General features: G+C 36.9%; 2 protein-coding genes across 5 annotated transcripts in view; one reads left to right on the top strand and one right to left on the bottom strand.

Annotated features, from left to right (window-relative positions):
- Positions 1-22,220, bottom strand: part of DCAF12 (DDB1 and CUL4 associated factor 12) — an 88,953-nt gene that overhangs the window by 18,470 nt on the left and 48,263 nt on the right. For all 4 annotated transcript variants that reach the window (XM_007497907.3, XM_056803889.1, XM_001362342.3 and 1 more), the window contains exons 4-7: positions 17,591-17,651; positions 12,832-13,025; positions 11,421-11,486; positions 9,712-9,874 (exon numbers count right to left, since the gene is read on the bottom strand). In XM_007497907.3, the coding sequence (XP_007497969.1) occupies positions 9,712-9,874; positions 11,421-11,486; positions 12,832-13,025; positions 17,591-17,651 (484 nt within the window). The remainder of the gene's footprint in view (positions 1-9,711; positions 9,875-11,420; positions 11,487-12,831; positions 13,026-17,590; positions 17,652-22,220) is intronic.
- Positions 18,767-19,931, top strand: DNAJA1 (DnaJ heat shock protein family (Hsp40) member A1). Its single transcript, XM_056804570.1, is given in 6 exon segments — positions 18,767-19,353; positions 19,355-19,442; positions 19,444-19,555; positions 19,558-19,758; positions 19,761-19,879; positions 19,881-19,931. Coding segments are annotated over 6 exon segments (1,158 nt in total).

Raw genomic sequence — 22,220 nt, 5'->3', positions numbered from 1 at the left:
CCAGGGGAGAGGAGAGTGATCAAAGAGAGACATGGAACCATCTTCAAACATGCCACTGAAAACCGAAAATGGTTTTCTACTGCCCGTTGGATCAAATCTGAACCTTGTAATGTGGTCTTCTAAAATCATCAGAAGGTGATACTGGGTCAGTTCTAAGGGCTATCCAGCCAATGATGATGCTTTTGGTGGGAAAGCAAGGGACACTATATCAAAGAGAATGGTATAGAGTCTTAAATTAAAATTTTCAGGCTCATCCTTAACTTTCTTTAATAACTTACAGGATGAATAGAGGATGACAGATCTAAATCCTATGGATCCAGTTTTAATGGCTTTTCAAGTTCATGAATTCTGTTTCCTTTGGTTTTTAATTGTCACGAGCTTCTAGGGGTTTGGGAATATAAACTAATGGGAATAATTTCTAAAAAAAGAACTTATACATCATTCAAATGAATTATATACTTCAAAGAAGTCCTTCTGGGAGTCTAGTCATTTATTCATTTATTCCAGTGATTCTCCCAGTTAGTCACAACATTTTTCATAACTTTTCTTTGAGAACTGTTGACAGAGTCTGCTTATATGCCAGGCAAAAAAACCAGTATCATTATGATTATGCCTTACTTTAAAAAATAAAAAATGATATTATCTAGTTTAATATCTACTCTGTACACTAAACATGGCTCTAAGTGACTCATGGCATGAACTAATAAATAAATTCTCAGAGGATGAAGATTTGTTGCCACTGGGACTATTCAGAAGGAAGACTCTAAAATCAATTCTAAAAAAAATAATAAAATAAAATAAAAGTCTATTTTCAGAGAAGGCCCAGAAAGGTCTTGAGCAAGGTCAATAACACTTAAAAAAACCTGTGGCCTCCCAAAAAGCCAAAAAGGAAGGACAATCTTCACCTGGATAAAAAAGTTCTTGGATATTTGTTTAAAAAAAAAAAGAAAAAGCAACACTGACTTCAACTTTACACCTTGTCTTATTGTATTCCATTTATTCATTCAACAACAATTTAATGATTACCAGCCATGTAAAATAAATTATCTTAAGAATTATTTCTGGTGGGAATATAAAGACAGAAAAAGTCATGGTCTGTGACCTCAGCAAGTTTATTAAGATTATTTGATAGGCTACAGTAAATGGTAAGTACAGGGGAGAGGCAGAAGGATAAGGCTAAAAAGGAAGTGAGGGATCATAATGTGGAAATACCAAGTCAGGGAGTCAAGACTTTAATTTGTAGACAAATTGGGGAGGGAGAATGAAGGGTTTTTTTTTTTTTTTGTGAAAGAGAATAACACAATGAGTGGTATTTTCTTTGATCTGGTGTTTGCATAATATACTAGAAGAGGGAGAAGGTGGAAAGAGGAAAACTAGCTAGGATATTATTGTACAGGTAGGCATTAAAGAAGTCAATCATCACAGATGTTAATAGAAAGGAATAAATGGAAGTGATTGAGGGAGGAAAAGAAGGCAAGGGAATGAGACAAATCAAAAAGAACTCTCATGTTCTCAGCCTAGTAACAAAGATTGGTGATGCTATTCATTGAAAGAGAACTCAGAAGAAAGCAATGATTTTATAGAAAGAAAATATATGTGGGTTTTAAATAGGTTGAATTTTGTATGCCCAATGTATATAAAAGGTAGAAATGTCCTTTGGGTTTTTCAAAACATGAGACTGGAATTTGAAAGATTGGTTCGGTCAAGATGAAATCTATTTATCTGGGAGTTATCCACCTAAGAAGCAATTTATGAGTATGGATGAAATTAGGGTAGAGAAGAGAGGATAGAATCTTGGCATTCATATTTGGAGGAAAAGAAGCCACCTAAAGTTATAGAAAGAACAGTTAAAGAGGGAAGATAAGATTCAGGATACAAATGTCAGAAACCAAAAGAAAAAAAAGAGTTTCAATAAGGAAGGGTTTATATGTGTATATAATTTGGGATTTTCATTTTAAAAGATTATTCTATCACAAAAAATGAATAATATGGAAATAGGATTTGAGTGATAATATATGTACAACCCAGTGAAATTGCTTATCAACTCTGGGAGGGAAGAATCATGTAACCATGGCAAAAAAATTCAATCTAATTAAATAATTAAATAATAATAATAATAAAAGAAGGAAGAGGAGATTAATGGCAACCAATACTATGGAAAGGAGAATATGTAATAAAAAAAGGTTGTTGGATTGATACTAAGGTCACCGGCAGCTTTTGAGGCTAACTTTTAAGGAGTCAAAAGCAATGAGTCAGACAGCATGGGATTAAAGAATGAATGGTAAAGGAGAAGAGAGAGTAATCAGACAAATCTTTTGGGTTTGAAGAGAGGAAGTTATAACAGGATAGTGGCTAGAGGGAAATGTGTTTTTTTTTAGGGTAGGGGAGACCTAAGTATGTTTGCATAAGAGGGAAAGAAGGCAGTAGGGAGGACTAGAGTGAAGGTACAAGAAAAAAAGGGAGACAGAACAAAATCTCAGAGAGAGCAAGTAGAGACATGAGGACAGAAGTTTTAGGGAAAAAGTACTCTTCAGATGTAGGACGGAAAAATGGATGAACATATAGATGAATTTTAAGATGGAAAAGCCAAAACTTGAGCAATTTTGAGAGAGGGCTTAAGTATTCCTAGTAAATGAGAAGCCATTTGCTCTAAGTACAAGGTATAAGGGAGAAAGATGGAGTTTAAGGAGGGTTATAAAGGGTTTTGAAAAGTTACTTTGAGATATTAACAAGAATGCTGCTAGCAGTGAGGTTTCAATTGAGGTAAGAAGTCTTGAAATCATGTTAAAATGAAGAACAATTTAGAAAACTGAGCTATGTGGACTTATGTGGACAAGATGGCTGTTTTCAAATATCTGAATGGCTGTCTACATTATTCTGTGTTGTTTCAGAGGGTAGAGCTAGGACCAATTGGAAGAAGTCACAGGTAGAAGATTTCAGTCCAAAAATGGAACCAGCTGGAAGAAATCCTTCCTGTGACAAGATGATTATCCAGTTTCTACTTGAATATTTGTTCAAATGAGAGGGAATCTGCTAGGTAATATAATAAAATGGGAGTCATAATAACTCATTTATATAGTGCTTTAAAGTTTGTAAAATGCTTTACATACACTATTACCTCATTATAGGGTAGTTTATTCACCTTTAGACAACTGATTATTAGACTATATTTTTAACACAGAGCTTAAATTGGTTTCCTCATAATGTCTACTGATTAACCTTTAGGCAGACAGCTGGGTGTAATATGGGCCTAGAATCAGGAAGATCTGGGGTTCAAATCAGGCCTCAGCTACTTATATGCCATGGGTCCCTGGACAAATCACTTAACTTCCGTTTGACTCAACTGTAAGGTGGGGATAATAACAGCACAACTACTCCCAAGGTAGTTGTGAGGAACAAATGAAATTATAATTGCAAAGCACCCAGTGCCTAGAATGTAGTATTTCCATTTATCCTTTTTCCCTGCAGTTCCTACTCTTCCCTTCCCTCTGAAGTGAACAGAATAAGAAGTTTCCCCCTTCCAATTGCAGGCCTTCAAAGTATTTTGGGACAGTGGTTGTTCTCTCCCCACAGTAAATCTTCTCAGGTCTAGGCTAAACATTTTTCCTTGTTTCTCATGTGACATTTCTGGAATACCTTTTCTCTTCCTGTCTGTCTTCTAATTTGTCTATGTCACCACTGAAATATGTGCGCTCAGAGCTAAACAATATTCCAGAGTATGGTAGGATTATTATCTTTGAATGGATACTAAAAACACTGATGAAAGTATTTTTTATCCATGTTATATTGCTTGCTCATATTGAGTTTGTGGCTAACAAAGTTTTTTTCACAGTGCTCAGCTTGTGCTGTTGACTTTTAAAAACTAAGACTTTATATTTACTCTTATTAACTTTTAGTTTGTTAGTTCTGGCTGGTTCTTCCAATTTGTTGAGATATTTTAAAATTCTGTCTTCTACGAGTATCAACTACTCTTCTCAGGTTTGGATGAAGGTTTGTAACCTTCATCTTTCTAGGACGAAGCATTTTATAGCTTGTCCTCAAAAGGTAGCTGTTCTACCACTTGGATGACTTTAAACCACCTTTTGGGGTCTTTTTTTTTTCTTTTTACAGTTCTACTAGGTCTGAATGCTAACTGGCAGAGTCCAAAGAGAAAGACAGTAGAATATGCTAGAAAGAACGCAAGCTTTAGAATCAGAAGACAATCTAGACAATCTAGGTCCACATTCTGACTTTAACACTAACTAGCTATGGGTTCCAAGAAAAGTCACAACCTCTCTGTTTTAGTTTCACCATTTGTAAAATGGAGATAAATACCGATATGATATACCTCATGAGATAGTTTAGAAAAAAAAAAGCCCTTTGCATATCTCATATGTGAGTTATTGTATTAGAAAAAGAAGTTTGGCATGAGGATAAGCTGCTGCTTGGTGGTTCTATTTCTAAACTCTCTCCTTATAATATCCAGCTTCTGGGTATTAAATACTCTAAATGGCTAACTTTTTTTCCCCCTGTATCAGCACATAGGGCTGAGGTCTTCTGAGATGTTAACAACTATAGATTCTCTTTCTGGGCTGTTTCTGACAGTTTAGAGGTAAATCTTTTTTTTTTAAATTTCATTTAGTCAATTTAGAACATTATTCTTTGGTTACAAGAATCATATTCTTTCCCTCCCTCTCCTCCCCCCACTCTTCATGTAGCCAACACACAATTCCACTGGGTATTACATGTGTCTAGAGGTATATCTTATGGTATAACATTTCAAGAAATTTTAAGTTGGATGAGAAGACTTTGGAAATTATCTATACTTCTATAGTTTGTCAGATTATTTGCATAATTGTACTATCTTCTGTACATATACTAAATATTTTGTTTGTGAAGAAACAAGGTGTCCTGTTTCCCCCCCAAAAGTCCAAGATTTAAGTTTGAGAAAATCAAAGTCAAAATGAGGGGTTGATTCTAAAGGGGGAGGAGGCCATGATAAAATGTTTTTAGTTAAGAAAAAGACTAGGATTACAAGAATAGTAAATAGATATCTCAGCCAGAAGTAGATGAGTTCAGTTCAGACAGAAACAGCAGAAAGGTGAGCTCTAGAGGAGTTGGGTAAATTGGACTCAACAAGGGCTGTATACATGGCGTTTGTATGTGCTGATTAGCAAAGTTTAAAAATGGTGCCCCTTGTATGTAACTGTCCAATTGATGCCTTAAGCTTTCTATTATTACATGTAACTTGACACTTTAAAGAACTTTTATGCTAAAGAGGAAAGACTTTGCTGGTCCTGTCATCCTTAGCCTCACTTAAACAGGCTTACATTTTCCTCTATCCATCCACACACTCCAGTCTGTGAATAAATTTCCCCTTCTTTCCTCCTTGAGCCTTTCACCTTGCAGACTAGTTCCTAACATTAGAGGAAGCCTGGCTTCCCTCTGAGGGACATCTTCAATCTTTTTGGTACAATATATATCACTTATATATAATCCAAACTCTTGTTGCTTTTATTAACCAATAAAACTGTCTTCCAGAATACCCTTCCACTTTCTTGAATTAGTTTACCAACCATTCTAGCTTTTGTTATTCCCCTTGGTGACTGGGTAAATACGAATTTATGCTAAGCACAGCAACATCTTCTCCTTTCAATGCCTATGATGAGCAGTCATATACTTCAAGACTCTGAACTTTGTATTAAAGTTCCTTCTCTGATCATTTTCTCTTATACTTCTACCTCTTTTAGTAGCTCACTCCTGAATGTGTTCTCTGTCCTCTTTCAATGGCATCCATCTAAACTCTTTCTGACTTTCTCACTCTAAATTTAGGCCTGATCTGTAGTTAGCTATTTCCATAAAGCATTACCCTCTTACCCTAAAATACCTTTCCCCAGTGTCCTTGGGCTGTTCCTGCCTTATTCATCCTCAAACCTACCTCACCTTTTCATCTTTTCCTGAATTCCTTAATAAAAGAAATTAAGAAACCTCTTTGCTGACTAGTTCCACTAAAAATTCATTTCTAATAATAGACATAAGAATGGTGGTAGCAGTCAATATTTATACAGAGCTTTAAAGCTTACAAAACAATTTTTGTAATTATCTCATTTGATCTTCACAATAATCCTTTAGGGTGGGTTATGATCCCCAATTTTTATTTGATTTTTCTAAGCCCTTACCTTCTTAGAATCAATACTGTGCATTGGCTCCAAGGCAGAAGAGTGGGAAGGGCTAGGCAATGGGGGTCAAGTGACTTGCCCAGAGTCGCACAGCTGGGAAGTGTCTGAGGCCAGATTTGAAACTAGGACCTCCCATCTCTAGGCCTGGCTCTCAATCCACTGAGCCACCTAGCTGCCCTCTGATCTCCAATTTTTAGGAGAAGCAAACTGAGGTTTAGAGAAGTTCAGTGACTTGTTCAAAGTAACATAGGGTTAAGTGTTTAAGGCAGGAGTTCAGTTCAGGGCTTCTCTTTTTCCAGTCCAGTATTCTATTCACTACATCACTCTCAGCTTTGCTGTAGGATAATTTTATTCAGCTTAGATTGATTCTCCCAGTTCTCTCACAACAGTTATTTCAAATCCTCTCTAGCCTTCAACTCCACTCCATCACCCTAATTCTAAGTGACTAAAACTGAGTCCTGAGCTCCCTCATTTTCCCTTTTGTCTATCTCAAGAACCTTTTGTATCTTCTTTCTCTTTGGCATGATCTCAGAGGGTGAAGTGGACTAGCTCTTTATGAAAGTTGTCTTCAATCTTAATCCCTGCTTTATCCAAATTTTCACTTGGATCTTGTTATTTTGACTTATTAATACCACCCCAAAGTCTTTCTTCCTACTCCTTTAACCCCCATCATCTTTCTCCAGATCTCTTTTCAGTTCACAAATGAGCTCAGAAACTCTCCATTTTAAAAATAATACACCTTCTTAACCCAGAAATCCTGTCAAATTACCATCCCAATGTTCACTCCTCCCCCTCAACTAAACTAGTAGAAAAAGCTACCTAACCACAGAAGTTTATAGTTTACCTTCTATTCATAAATTCATAAATCGTTACAATATGGCCTCCCAAACTTACCATTCTATTGATGATAATCTCTTCAAGTTCACTAATGACTTTATTAATTTTCAATACCAGTGGCCTTTTTCTAAGGTCATAAAACTTGCCTTTAACTTGAGAATTGGTTATCTAGAGCCTGCTTGTAGATTTGCAGTAACCAAAAAGTCAATTACTCTCTAAGTTACCTGTTCCATGTTTGGGCAGCTCTAATTCTTAGGAAGTTTTTCCTTGTGAAGAGACAAAATCTAACTTTACTAACTTCTTATCACTGGACCTAATTCTGTCTTTTGGAGTGAAAAAAAAAAACAACAAAAAAGAAACAAAAAAAACAAGTCTCATCCCCCTTTCACATGACTAGCCTTCAAAGTACTTGAAAAGAACTATCACTATCTCCCCTGTTTTCCTTTCTTTTCTCCAGAATATATATCCCAACTTCCTTCATTTCTTTCTCAAAAGGCAGAATTTCAAGTACTCTTACGATTCTGCTTTCTTCCAGTTTGTCAATACTCCTTCCAAAATGTGGTGCCAAGAAATATACAGATTATTCCATGTCTTTCCTGACAAGGCCAGGGTAAAAAGGAACTATCGCCAACCTGGCTCTGGATGCCCTAACTTTTATCAGTTTAGTCTATGATTAAATAATTTTCTGCTACCACTTTACAATGCTGATTCATATTGAGCTTATAACCTGTGGTTCATTAAAACCTCCAAGGTCTTTCTCATAGGAATATCCAGGGCCATCACTTTTACCTTATATTTGTATGACATACAAGTTCAGGACTTTTACCCTCACCTCTCAGTATCTTCACTATATAATCCCAATCCTTCTGTATTTAAATTCAATGTATTTAACTGTTTCTATCAGCTTCATGTCATCTGAAATTTTGGATAAATGTGCATGCATGCCATCATCCAATGATAAGGAACAAGGATAGGGGTAGATATTCCTGGGGTCAAGTATTCCAAAAGGTACCACCTTTTCAGTATGACATCAATTTACTGAAAATATATATTCATTGGGTTTACTTAGTCAACCCATGCTGAACTCACCTAACAACTATCATTTAGTCTACATCTCTCCATCTTATCTACAAGGATACTGTGATAGATGGGGCCAAATGCCTTGTTAATCTACTCTGTCCACTGCATTTTCCTGATCAACAAATATAGTAACCCTGTCGAAAAAGGAAATGGGTTTAGTATGGCATTCTTAGTTCTTAATGAACCCATGAAAGCTTATCACTTATTTCCTAATGGTTAAGAAACTGTCCTTTGAATACCTTGTTCTAGAATTTTTTCTGAATTAGTATCAAGTTCACCAGCTTATGACTCAAAATATCTAAATTCTATCAGTTTCTGAACATCAAGAAAATATTTACTTCTCTCCATTCCTTTGGCATTTCACCTGATTTTCTATATTCTTTGGAATCACTGAGAAGAGTCTGGCAGTCACATCTGCAAGTTATTTCAGTACCTGAGATGCATTTTCAGTAGCTGATCATGGGTACCAAGGTAGAGTGTTGATGAAGTTCTCTGAATCTTAGCTTTCCCATCCATAAAACTACTAACATCTGAAACAACTTATCTCATACAGGGTTGTTATAAAGATCAAATGAGATAACACTTGTGAAGAGGCTTTGATAACTGTAAAATACTATATAAATGTATGACACTGCCATTACTATTATTTCTAAATGCATTGTATTGCTATTATTTTTAAAACACATTAGGTTGGGAAGGAGGAAATAGATTAAGAGTGCAACAGAAAAACAAAGATAGAAATGGCAGGGAGGGGAATGGAAGAACCTGATTATTCTTCACTGAAACTGAGGATATTCTCAGAACAAGAGTCCCAAGAAAAAGAAGAATGGATGTTCATACTACTTGGGGCTTTTAAAATAATACAGTTAATGGAATTGCTTGTCAATTCCTGGAAGGGGGGAGGAATGATAGGAGAGAGAAAACATGAACCATATAACCATGGGTGGAAAAAAATCTAAAATAAATAAATAAATAAAACAAAATAACTGAATTTGAACTGTTAAGCCAGTGCCAGTGTGAAGCAATGAGAATAGAGAGCTGACTTCAGAGTAGGAAGACCCAAGTTCTAGTCCACCTCTGAAAGGTAGATGGGCTGTTAACCCTAGAAAAGCATTCAACTGCTCATAGCCTGAGGCAAATAAATCTCTCAGACTTTTAAGTTACAGAGTAGGTATTGTATTGGTAGAGGGAATTTGCTCACCAGGAGTTTCCTGTACCAATGAAATCACAGGTTCAGTTAAGGATGACAATAGTAGTTATTCAATACTATTTAGCCTCTTGTAATAATAGACGGTTAATACTGAAACAACATACTTACTTGTTTGTAGTTTCCAACTTGGTTTTGAAAATGGTTTTGGATACAACTTAGTTATGATGTTTAAGAAGAGTCATTACCTATCTACTTCTGTGTTTGCTTTTGCACCATAAAAACATCTATTCTACACACAAAGAATAGTGCATTGGGATTTCATCATCCTGGGAACTTAGAACATGTCTGGAGTATTTCTGCCCAGATGTCTCTTGGCTTTGTGGCTATTCTGGCCAAATAACACAGAGGGCTAGAAAGAGTGTGTGAGCTCATATACATGGGCCTGTTGTGGGCAAAGAGCAAGCATGTCCACACTGGGGTTCTCACCACTGCCTCGTTCCCTGGAGCAGACTGATTTGACATTGTGTGATGGCTGTCGTGGGTCCAAGAAGGAGACATGAGCTTGGGAGCCCACTGCATACACAGACCACTCATGGCCATAGGCTAGACACACATTCTCACGGCAGTATGGCAGCTTGATGGACAGGAGCTGAAAACAACAACAACAAAAGAGTATGAGCATAGGACAAAGAAATGGCTGGCACCCTCTGACTCCAGTATCTCCAAGGATCAAGATTCTCAACAGGTACAAATGTAAACTACCAATGCAATAAACCCACAAATATTCTTTGGGGCTCTGGAGAACTAACCCTCAGAGGTGCCAGAAGGGAAAGTGTGTGATCACCTTTAAAAAATTAAAATAGCTGGATACTGGTGAGAACAAGGCAGGAAAGGAGATAAGCCGTAAACCAAAGAACCAGAAGGTAGTTTAAAGGAACCTGTTCTCCTACTCAAAGGAGCCCACCTTTCTCCTCATTATGGGATAAAGGCAGCAATCTCATTACTTCTGACCAAGTTACACCATTCAACAGAAATGTTAGCAGTTTGATTAGGCCAGGAAACAGAGGCTAATCAGAGGCTAATCAAAAAGGCAGTATGAGGAAAAGAGAGTATCCCTTTAACCTATAAGAAGAAGCTCACTGGAATCAAGATTCTTTCATTCATCCACATAACAAATTTGAACTGAATACTTTTCTATCTGAAGCACTGTGCTAGCATCCTGAAGAACAAAACCTCAGGGTATAGAACATGAGGCCTGGAACTGGGAAGACCTGAGTTCAAGATGCTTTCCTGTTGTGTGATCCTTGGTAAGTCTTACTGCCTGTCCCTTACCACTCTTCTGTCCTACAATTAATACTAAAGGGGGAAGCTAGGTGGCTCAGTGGATTGAGAGCCAGGCCTAGAGATGGGAGGTCCTAGGTTCAAATCTGACCCTGGGCAAGTCACTTAACCCCCATTGCCTAGCCCTTATCACTCTTCTGACTTAGAACAAATACACAGCACTGAATCTAAGATGGAAGGTAAGGGTCATTGGAAGAAAAAAACAAAAAGAAATGATACTAAGACAGAAGATAAGGCCTTAAAAAAAAGAGCAAAATCTTGTAAACTTGCTAAATGAAAAAGGACTTTCTGAAGTGGTACTTTCTTGTGATTAGTAATCAACATAATTTGAAAGCAGCAAAAAATGTCTGATTATAGGATTAAGAGGAAGATACTATTTCAAATAAAAGTTAACTGGAATATATTCCTGAAAAATTATACATAAATTGAATCTATCTTCCCACTGATTTACATGATCATTTTAGAGATGTTCTATCTGATACTTAATTTTCTTTGTCTGTAAAGTCGTGATCAGTTAATAATTTATAAATACAAACCGACTAGGAGAACTACTATTTAAAAGAACTCATCAGTGAAACTTTGTAATACTAAAAATTATCTTTTAATTAAGCCATTTAATTATCTAGAATTTCTCACAGAGAAGGATACGCTTGAATTCCAATGATCCAAGACTTAAGTTGAAGTGGTTTCTACTATTTCCTCAAGCTTAGGTTGAAGGCAAAGAAGTACCTAGATTTTCTATAATTGACTATTTGTGAACTGGTTAGGAGACTAGGAGAAAGACAAGGAGCACCAGGACTACAAGGTTAACTAATTTTCATACAAAATCACAAAAGAAGTGCTGTGACCCACACCTTGGACAGTGCATGTTCTGCTTTCCAGAGATGAAAGTAGCCATCAAGGGACACTGCTCCAAGCTCCTGGAAGAAAAAAATGAGAAGCAATTTAAGATAGCTCTACAACAACACAACTCATGTCTTGGAGTTATTAAAGGCAGAACTGGATGTGGGGTGCTTAGAACCAGGCAGCCATGGTTTTCTGTTCTGGTCCCTCCATCTAGCTCATGAAGGTCCTTGCTTCATTCTGAAGAGGTGGTTTAGTATAAAAGAAAGAGAACTGGCTTTGGAGAACTCAAGAAAAAATAAATTGGAATCACAGATCTTGCCATTAGCTGTGTGATTATGTGCAAAAAATACCTTTCCCTCTGAGTCTCAGTCTTTTCATTTGGAAAATGAAGATAATAATTAATTATAGCATCTAATTAGAGTTGCTTGATTCCCACTTTTGGAGACCTTTGTTATTCTATGATCCTTCTAGTTCTGTCTCAAGCTACCTCTACCTTATTTCACACTTCTGACTTGGAAGATCCAACTCAACTTTGGAGCATAGGTTATCAGAGAAGAAGTAGGAAACAGAATCAGGTAAGGGATTGCTTTTAGGATCATGGTAATAAAAAAAATATTGATGTAAAAAGTTATGTCCAGGGAAGCTAGATGGCTTAGTAGATAGAGAGCCAGGCTTAGAGATGGGAGTCCTGGGTTCAAATCTGACTGTGGACACTGCCTAGCTATGTGAACCTGGGTAAGTCACTTAACCTTAAATGTCTAACCTGACTGCTCTTCTGCTTTAGAAGTTAGTATCAATTCAAAGATGGAAGATAGGAGTTCTAAAAAAAAAGAAAAAAGTCCATGTCCACAGCAGCTAAATAAATGTTGAACAAAACAAACATGTATTTATACATGTTGAAAATAAGGCCATATGATTCTGATGAACAGGCACAAATCAAAAATAGAGTATCTAAACCTGGGACTGTTTCAGGGAAATAAGAGACACCAATACAAGTCCTAAACAATGTTTCCTGAGTTGTGTTCAAGTCGTTACCCCCACCTTTCCTCACAGCCTAGATACTGTTTCTTGCAAATAGTTCTCTCCACTTTGGGGAGTGGAGAACCAAACTGGGCACTGCTGAGAACCCAGAAAGACCCAAGTTACTTGATTCGTAATTACTTGGGTCTAAGGTAGGGATGCAACCTCATTATGGGAATGAATGTTTTTCAGAAGGCTCGAGATTTAACAAAAGAAATATTTCCAAAGTTGGAGAACAGTCAGGGAAAGGAAAAAGAGCAGGCTCCAGTCATTCAGTTCCCTGGCAGCCTCAGTATCTTCCTGTGGTCTGTCACCCAAAGCTTGACTAGCAGCCACGGGCCCCCATATACTCTCCTTGATCCCTCCAAGCATCATACAAGCACATGCACACAGACTTACTTTGTTTTTATTGTTGAAGGCCAGAGCCCGGACCTTGCAGTTGTCAGGATTAGTATTCTCCTTAGGGATGTCTTTTAGGGCCCTATGTGTGATATGAGCATACACGGGGACCCGGGAGACGTTGTGCCTGGCATCGCTTTTGGTCAACACATCCTCTGTTACCTCCCAAAGCCCCATGGAACCATCCCGTGAGCCTGTAGAGGAAACAAGTACTCAGTTTGGACAAACACAAAGCACTGACTAACCTTTCTCATAACACAACAGTAGGCTTCATTAGTCCACTTTTGCACAAATTAGGACAGCTTCCTCTCCCCCACATGAATGTTTTCCTCGTCTTAAAGGATTTGTGATGTAGTGGAGAGGAACCTAGACAGAGAGTCAGAAATATCTGTGTTCAAATCACACCTTAGATACTAGTTTTGTGACCCTGGGCAAGTCCATTTTCTGTGCTTCAATGATCTCACTTATAAAATGAGGAGTGGGTTTAATAGCCTCAAAAATGACTTACAGGGGGGCAGTTGGGTGGCTCAGTGGATTGAGAGTCCGGCCCAGAGACAGGAGGTCCTGGGTTCAAATCTGGCCTCAGATACTTCCTAGCTGGGTGACCCTGGGCAAGTCACTTAACCCCCATTACCTGGCCCTTACCACTCTTCTGCCTTGGAGCCAATAAATAGTATTGATTCTAAGACAGAAGGTGAGGGTTTAAAAATTAAAATAAAAAAATGACTTAAAGATGTAAATTCTTTGTCCCTTCCTTTTCATATTAATATCCTGCTGGGATTCTACCAAGAATTCAGAATCATGAAATAGAACCAGTTGAGGGCTAGAGATGAGATGCGTATCTTTTCAATTTGTGTTGTAATACAGGGCCTGATTTCCTGACTGCTTTTCCCTCAGGCCCAGAGTTTGTGTAAATTCTTATAAATGGCTACCTTGGACTAAATCATGAAACCAAAAAAGAAAACCAAAGATGTTCAAGTCTCAGACATAGTTCTGTCATTAAATTTATGGTAGGAATCAATACTAAAGGCCTCAGTTTTGTGGGCCTTTAGCAGAGGAAAACAGGAATAACTACAAAACACAAAGCTGAAATGGAAGGGAAGAGCCAGGTATGGGACAAAGAAGAAAAGAAACTGTCTCTTAGGGGAAATGAGAAACTATTAGGTTGAATGATAAGGAGGCCCAATGTAGTCCTGATTCATTTTCTTTTTGTTAGCCTTGAAACACAGGTGGCATAAAGAAAAGCAATTAGCTTTGTCAGCAGGCCTCAGTTTGAATAGTGACTTGGACATGTGCTTGGGTACAAGTCACAACCTCTCTGACCCTCAGATTCCTCATCTGTAAAATGGGGATAATACTTGAGTACTACCCACCTACTATGAAGAAAAATTCCTTGTAAACTATAACATGCATCATGAATGTAAGTTGCCTGCTATTTGGAGATAACAAAATACCTTACATTTAAAAAATTGCACTAAGAAATTGTTTTCAAAATAAAAAGCTTTTATTTCAGGTATAAATTTTTTAATATATATATATATTTATAGATATAGATATAGGTTTAACACATACAGTCAAGCCCAGAGAAGCAGCCTTGGGAAATATCACTAGGGCTTACCTTTCCCTACTCAAGACCAACCCCATCTTTAAAGGTACTATCCTTTTAATAAGAAGGGGCCATATCTGACTCACCATTGAAAGGTCATTCAGGTTAGATTATTTTTCCAGTTGCTGGGATGGATGTACATTCATTCATTCACTCCCTTGTGACCATCACTATGGTAACTGAATGAGGTCAATGATCGTTTTGCTTAATTTCATGACTAGGAAATAACTTCCCGTGTGTTCCTTGCAAAATCTGAAATGGTAAATCATTCTCTATTTCCTTGACGGGGCTTTCTCAGTTTTCTTTGTTGATATTGTCCACCTACTCCATAAACTCTGGGAACATTTTGGTGTCCCCAAAGATCCAGTTTCCTATACTCTTCTTCCTGTATATTCTTGCATGTTCATCTCCTCAGTTCTACCCAAATGATTCATCTGACTCTAAACTCTCCTGAATTTCAATGTTGCAGTCAGTTGCCTGTTAAACTTTTCTAACTAGATGGCATCTCAAATACAATGATACAAACTGAACTCATTATGTTCCTTGCTAAAGTGGACCTTCCTCCAAGCTTTCCTATTTCTATAATCAGTGTTGATCATCCCACCTGGTTTCACGAACTTGGATTCAATTCGACTCTTTCTTCTTCATCCCTGTATACATTGAGTTGCCAAACATTATAGAGGAGTTCATCCACACTCTTCTCTACACTCACATAGTTCAGAATTTTCCCAGTATGATTGCAATATAGGCTAATTGGTGTTTTGGTTCTAGTCACTCAATTATCCCACTATATGCCCAGAACTCTTTTGCTTCAATTTAATAGGCCTTCTTGGTCTTTCCTAAAATCTGCACCCCTTATCCTATTGCCATGCCTTGTCACAGTCTGTGCCCCACACATAAAATGTGCTCCCCTGCTCCTTATCTCTGCCTCCTAGACTCTCTTTTTCATTCAAAGACTGACTTTTCATTAAGAATGTAGCTTTCGAGGCAGCTGGATGACTCAGTGGCTTGAGAGCCAGGCCTAGAGATGGGAGGTCCTAGGTTCAAATCTGGCCTCAAGATACTTCCCAGCTGTGTGACCCTGGACAAGTCACTTGACCCCCATTGCCTAGCCCTTCCCACTCTTCTGCCTTGGAGCCAATACACAGTATTGATTCCAAGATGGAAGGTGAGGGTTTTAAAAAAAAAAGACTAACTCAAAAACCACTTCCCTATGTAAAGTGTTCTCAATTCTCCCAGCTACAGATCTCTACTTTCTTAAAATAACATGGTTTTATTCTCCTTTTACATATAATAAACCTCTAAGAAGATAGAAACTCCTTAAAGTCAAAGGATATTTAATTTTGTCTTTGTATTCTTAGTACCTAGTATAGTACCCCCATATAGAGAGGCACTTTAAGCAATCAACTGACAGGCACTTAGAGACTATAAACCTGAGTGCCTGGGAGGATGGCATACCTTCAAGAGAAACAGGGAAGTTAGGGGTGGATTTCAAGGAAAAGAACTCAAGGAAATGATTTATTTTTTGGACAAGCTGAATTAGAACAGGCAGATGGTGACATGGGACTAAAGCTCAGGAGAAAGACTGATAGGTCGACAGGAAACTCTGCTCTAGTTTCAGAGGTTTGGTTCAGACCTGAGACTATAGGAATCTTAGGTGGGGAAAACTCCTTCCACCAAAGCAGATTAAAAACTCCTGTGTAACCTACAGTCTTAGAGAGCTGTGAGAGCACCAGAAGGTTAAGTTACCCAGTGTCGAACAGCTAGCATATATCAAAGGTAAGACTTGAATTCAGGTTTTCCATTTTCCAAGTCCAGCTTATTAGCCATTAACCAGGTATTTATTAAGCACATTTTATGTCTCAGGTCCTAGGGCCACCTATTACACCAGATTTTCTTTCCCACATGCTTATATGCTAGATTTATTCCAGTCTCCTTTTCATAAACTTTATATCCCCCTTCTATAATCTACCAAATTCCTAATAAATATATTCATTTGGGAACCAGGTTGATCATCTGAATATCAAAGTAGAAGTGTTTATTATACTTGGTCAAAACAAAAAAACTAAGGAAAAGGTAAAGGATGAGTGTATGTGTATGTGTAATCTTATTGTGAGTCCAAACTTCATTGTTCTTCTACCAACAATAGTCTTGCATAACATATCTCAAATTATTTGACTCATTTTTCTGCTGGTCAACTGAATGTTTTCCAGATAAATCTTCCTAAAAGATACTGACATATAGGCTTAATGCTGAAAAGGGACTGTTTTTATGCTTAATTCAATTTTATTTTACTTTCAGTTATAGGTTCTCTCCTTCCCAACTCCTCTCTCATCCTTTGAGAAGGCAAAAAATTATTACAAATTATATACTTATTAAGAATATGAAGTCATACAAAACAAATTTCTGAATTAGCTATGTTCTGAGAAAAGAAAAAAGAAAAAGAAAGAAAAAAGGCTTCAATGTGTACTCTGGGTATGTCAATTCTATATTTGGAAGAGGACTGTATTTTTCATCATGAATAAAAGGGATCCTTTTTGACATGATGAAAAACCTACTGTCTTTCACCGCTCTTTAATCTTCCATCTACCTCCAGAAGTTTCTTCTCTTGGCCTATGGTGATAGGAGTGAATAAATAGTTTGAAGGAAAAAAAATGGTTCTACTATTCAATGCAAATCTTGCCACATAGCTTCATTCAAAGTTTTTGTAGAGGACTAGAAGCATGAGGAAGGGAACATTAAAACACAGCTAGATTCTTCCATTTTGATTTCCCTCTTAAGGTGGAGAGTTAAATAAAGGGTGTTATGACTAATTCCTGAGGGGATAGAGAGGGTAGATGTATTCTTGAGTTAATTTATTCCTGGGTCCTGGAAAGGGAGTAAATCTGTTTGCCAGATATGACTTAATGAATCCTTCTGGCTCCTACTGTATATATTCTTTATTGCCTCTAGCACTGATAATCCTACTCAAAGATTACTCGAAGGAGAATGTGCAAGACATATCCTGTTAGTTTACTTGGGCCTTGAAGCTCTTTTGAATTAAGCATTCTTTCTGAAGTTTTTGTCAATTATGTGAAAACAAGACTCCCTTAGACATAAAGTTCCAAAAGATCCCATCACACTGAAAATCATTTTAGAATATGGTAACTTTACCAGAAACTGCCATGGTATCACTGATCCATGCAATAGAGAATATCCAGTCCTTGTGTCCATCCTTGAAGCAGGGAAGAGAAGAAAAGAAAAGGATATCAGTGAGAAAATAAGGCTCATCACATTGATTTCCCAATTTTGAGTCTGCAAGTTAGCAAAAGAAAACCTTTACATCAATGTGCTGAAATGGTAGCTATAGTCTACCTCAAAACACATTTGTAAAAATGATAAATGTAATTACAACTTAACCAGTGAGTTAATAAGCATCTTCAGATCTCTCCTGAAGCTGAGAGGAAGTCAATGCTCTTAAGTAAATGGAGGTGTCCAAGAATCAGTAAAGGAGTTCAGTTAGCACTTATCTCAAGTCCTTGCTTGATCCATCCTCCCTAACATATTTCCAGGAGCAGTGTTTATATTTCCCAAGGAAAATACTAAACAAAACACAGTGCTAACAATCTCTTTTATCATTCAAAATCAATTATTTATCTTGACCAGAGGAAAGTGGCTCAACAAAACTTTGGTTTGGAGTGTGGAACCAAATTAAAATGTAATGGAGAAATGTTTAATAAAATAAATGAAAATACAGAACCACACAAATAAATGGTAATTTGTGGTTTTCTAAGTCAATAAATATATGGCCCACAATGATCCATTTTTGTTTGACATCACTTGATCTTCACTATTATTATATTAATAACTTTTCATTTTTCTTAATGCTAAATTTGCTTATTTAAGGGATAAACTTGTCTTACATATAGAGAGATCTTTTATCATTTGGGATAAGGAAAGTTAAAAATAGCAGGACTGTTAAAAAAAATGCCATCATCCCACCTCAATTCTTACATCTTTGCATGACTAAGAATCATTTCATTTCAACCTTCTTGAAGGGTTCTTAACATTGATGCAGGATTTAATTTTTGGTCTTGGAACTTTTTGAGGATCAAGTTAGTGTTTGAAGTAGGGTGGGATGTAAGGAGTAGGGACAGAAAACTAAGTGGGGAGAAAGAAAAGAGCTGTTGCTGCCTTAGCTCCATGCAAAAGAACTCACTCCAACCAAACTTTCTCTTTCTTTCACTAGCTCCTCCAATATCCCAACTCACTCAGTGGCAGAACCCTTTCACCCCACAGACATAAGCATTTTGACAATGGTGTCTAAGCATCACTCCCTGGCTATAGAAAATGGGGAATGAAAAGACTTATAATGTTTCTGGAGTAAAACCCAATGCTTCTCAGGAAGAACTAAAAAAGGCATATAGGAAGCCAGCCTTGCAATATTGCCTAGTTATGAATCCAAATGAAGGAGAAAAGTTCAAACAGAATATTCAAGCTTATGAAGTGATTTCTGATGAAAAGAGAAAAGACTTGTATGGCAATGGTTGAGAAGAAGCCATGAAACAGAGTATTTTGGTAGTAGCTTTGGTCCCATTAGAAATATTTTATATGCTTTTTGAAAGAGGTAGAAGAATGAAAAATAAACAGTTAAAATTATCCATGTTACCTGTAACCTTAGAATATTTCTATAATTGTATAACAAGAAAACTAGCATTGCAAAAGAATTTCATTTGTGAAAAAAATGTGAAGGACAGGATGGTAAAGAAAGGAGGTATAGAATCCTGTCCCAATTGTAGACATAGAACGGAAATAAGAATTCATCAGATAGGATCCAGAATGGTTCAGTAAATTCGATCATTTTGCATGGAAAACCAAAGGCATAGAGAATGAATGGGTCCTAAAGATAGATGTAAATGCTGCAGCAGAAGGAAATTGAGAGAAAAATATTCTAGAGGTTCAGAATGACAAAAGCATGAAAGATGGTCAGAAGATAACAGTCCATGGTAAAGGTGACCAGGTGGCTAGGACCTGAGCCAAGAGATAGTAACATTATTTTGGATCAGAAGGTCAATGCTATATTTACATGACAAAGTGAGGACATTTTCATGTGTATGGATATTCAGTTGGCTAAAGCTATGACTTTCAGAAACCAATATCAACTTTTGACATCAGAAATGTAGTCATTGCTTCTCACTCTGGTCAGATTGCCAAACATGGAAATATTAAATGTTTGTTTAACGAAGGCATCCCAATTTATTGCTGATTTTATGAAAAAGGGATTCTAATAAATGAATTTAAGGTAAACTTTCCAGAGAATGGCTTTCTTTTATGAGATAAATTAATCTGTTGGAAAAGTTACTGCCTGAAAGAAAGGAAGGAAAGGAGACTGAAGAATTGGATCAAGTATAACTGGTGGACTTTAACCCATCTCAAGAAAGAAGATACCAATACAATGGGGACTAATGGTGACACTTATAAGGATGATGAATATCATTCCAGAAGTAATGAATAAGTAAAGGACTATAATCATCTTAATACACAGATCACTAGTTATTGTTTTTGCTATGCTATTCAACTATAGTTATATTTTTAAAAATTAATAAATAAAATCAGTAATATTAAATGTTGATGGAATTTATTATGTTCAGTGTGCAAGATAGTTTAACATTGTTAATTTTTTTCTTATTATAGTAAAGAAACCCCCCCAATTTTTTTCATGATTTGTACTTTTCTGTTTCAAAGTATATGTGCATTGTCTTAGACTAAGGTTTAATTCTTCACTGACTAAATGTACACAATCATTTATAATTGTTAACCTCTGAAATTAAAATTTTGAATTAATTAAAATGTAAATATGTGAATTTTTTAAAAAATGGGATGAGATAAGGCAGGTGCCTTTGAATCAAGTTTCAATTGACTCATTGGCTGGATGTTATCTTGTTCTACTTTAGGTCTTGTGTAAATGATTAGATCTGGGATTTGATTACACTGCTTTTCACCTGGTGCCACTGAATCCTAAGAGACTAAGTTTACTAATGGCCTGTTAATCTACAGTCCACAACTTGAAGAAGGTTCTGCTCCCTATAGAAACAATAAAGAAATCAGTTTGGCTTCAGTCTTACCTCTTTTTAAAAATATTTTTCCATTTTACATGATTCAATTCCCCTCCCCCACTCCTACCTTCCAGAGCTGACAAGCAGTTCCACTGGGTTATACATGTATCATTGTTCAAAACCTATTTCCATGTTATTCATATTTGCAGATCCTTTAACATAAGAACCCTAATCATATCTCTATGGAACTACATGATTAATCATGTTTTTTTTCTGTGTTTCTGCTCCCACAGTTCTTTCTCTAGATAGTACTCTTTCTCATAAATTCCTCTGGATTGTCCTGGGTCACTGCATGGCTGCTAGTAGAGACGTCTATTACATTCGATTGTGCCACAATGTATCCGTCTCTGTGTAAGATGTTCTCCTGGTTCTGCTCCTCTCACTCTGCATCACTTCCTGGAGGTTGTTCCAGTCTCTACGGAACTCCTCCAGTTCGTTATTCCTTTGGGCACAATAGTATTCCATCACTAACAGATACCACAACTTGTTCATCCATTTCCCAATCGATGGACACCCCCTTTATTTTCTAATTTTTTGCCACCACAAGAAGTGTGGCTATACATATTTTTGTACAAGTTTTTTCCCTTATTATCTCTGTGGGGTACAAACCCAGCAGTGCTATGGCTGGGCCAAAGGGCAGGCATTCTTTTAAAGCCTTGCACATAGTTCCAAATTGCCCTCCAGAATGGTTGGACCAATTCACAACTCCACCAGCAGTGTATTAGTGTCCCAATTCATCCCCTCCAACATTTATCACTTTCCTTTGCTGCCATATTGGCCAGTCTGGTAGGTATAAGGTAGTACCTCAGAGTTGTTTTAATTTGTATTTCTCTAATCAGGAGGGATTTAGAAGACTTTTTCATGTGCTTATTGATAGTTGTGATTTCATCTTGCTGATTGGGGAATGGCTTGATTTTTTGTAAATTTGACTGTCTTTCTTCTTACAAAATTATATTTTTAAAAATGGGGGGGGGGGGGGGGAGACAAGAAAGGACAGATATGAAGAAGAAAGGTTGAAAGTTTTTAGACTTAAACTGAAAGGTCAGAAGAAAGCTCCTATGCTAGGAAGGCTGTTTAGGGTTAATGTCAAAATGTTGGAAGATATAAAAAGAGAGGAGAAAATAATGATCCTGGAGAGCCACCCCACCAACAAGACCTCTCTCTTGGTTCTCATCAGAGAGTCATCAAGACTACAAGAGGAAAATGTAACCTATTTTCATCAAGCACAGTCACTATACTATCTTTGCTTAACTGTTTTTCCTCAGTTACAAGGGGGAGTTTAATTCTGGGAGTGAGTGGAAATAATAGCTATAAAAAACAAAAGGTATCAATAAAGCCAAGTTTTTAAGAAAGATGGCTATCCCTCTTTCCCTATATAGTTCTGTTATTTTCTCTACTAATGCTATCTACTTTGGGAGAGAAAAATGGGAAACAAAGAGACCTGTTCTTTGGCATAAACTCCTTATTCAGTCATACAAGGCTTTAGTAATGTAAACTACAGAATATGATGGCTGCATCTTTGTAAGAGTAAAGAAGCAGATCCATGTTTGAACTAGAATGGAGCCAGGAAAGGTTATATTTTGCCAAAATGGCTAAGTGTTCAGCAGAACAAAAAAAAACAAAAACAAAAACAAATTTGATTCTTTTAGACAACAAAATATTGGGCATTATGGAGAAAGTTTGGAGAG

The sequence above is a fragment of the Monodelphis domestica genome, chromosome 7, assembly GCF_027887165.1.
Source record: "Monodelphis domestica isolate mMonDom1 chromosome 7, mMonDom1.pri, whole genome shotgun sequence".
NCBI lineage: Eukaryota > Metazoa > Chordata > Mammalia > Didelphimorphia > Didelphidae > Monodelphis > Monodelphis domestica.
The sequence above is the reverse complement of the archived record's forward strand: the minus strand, read 5'-3'. Positions and strand labels throughout refer to the sequence as shown.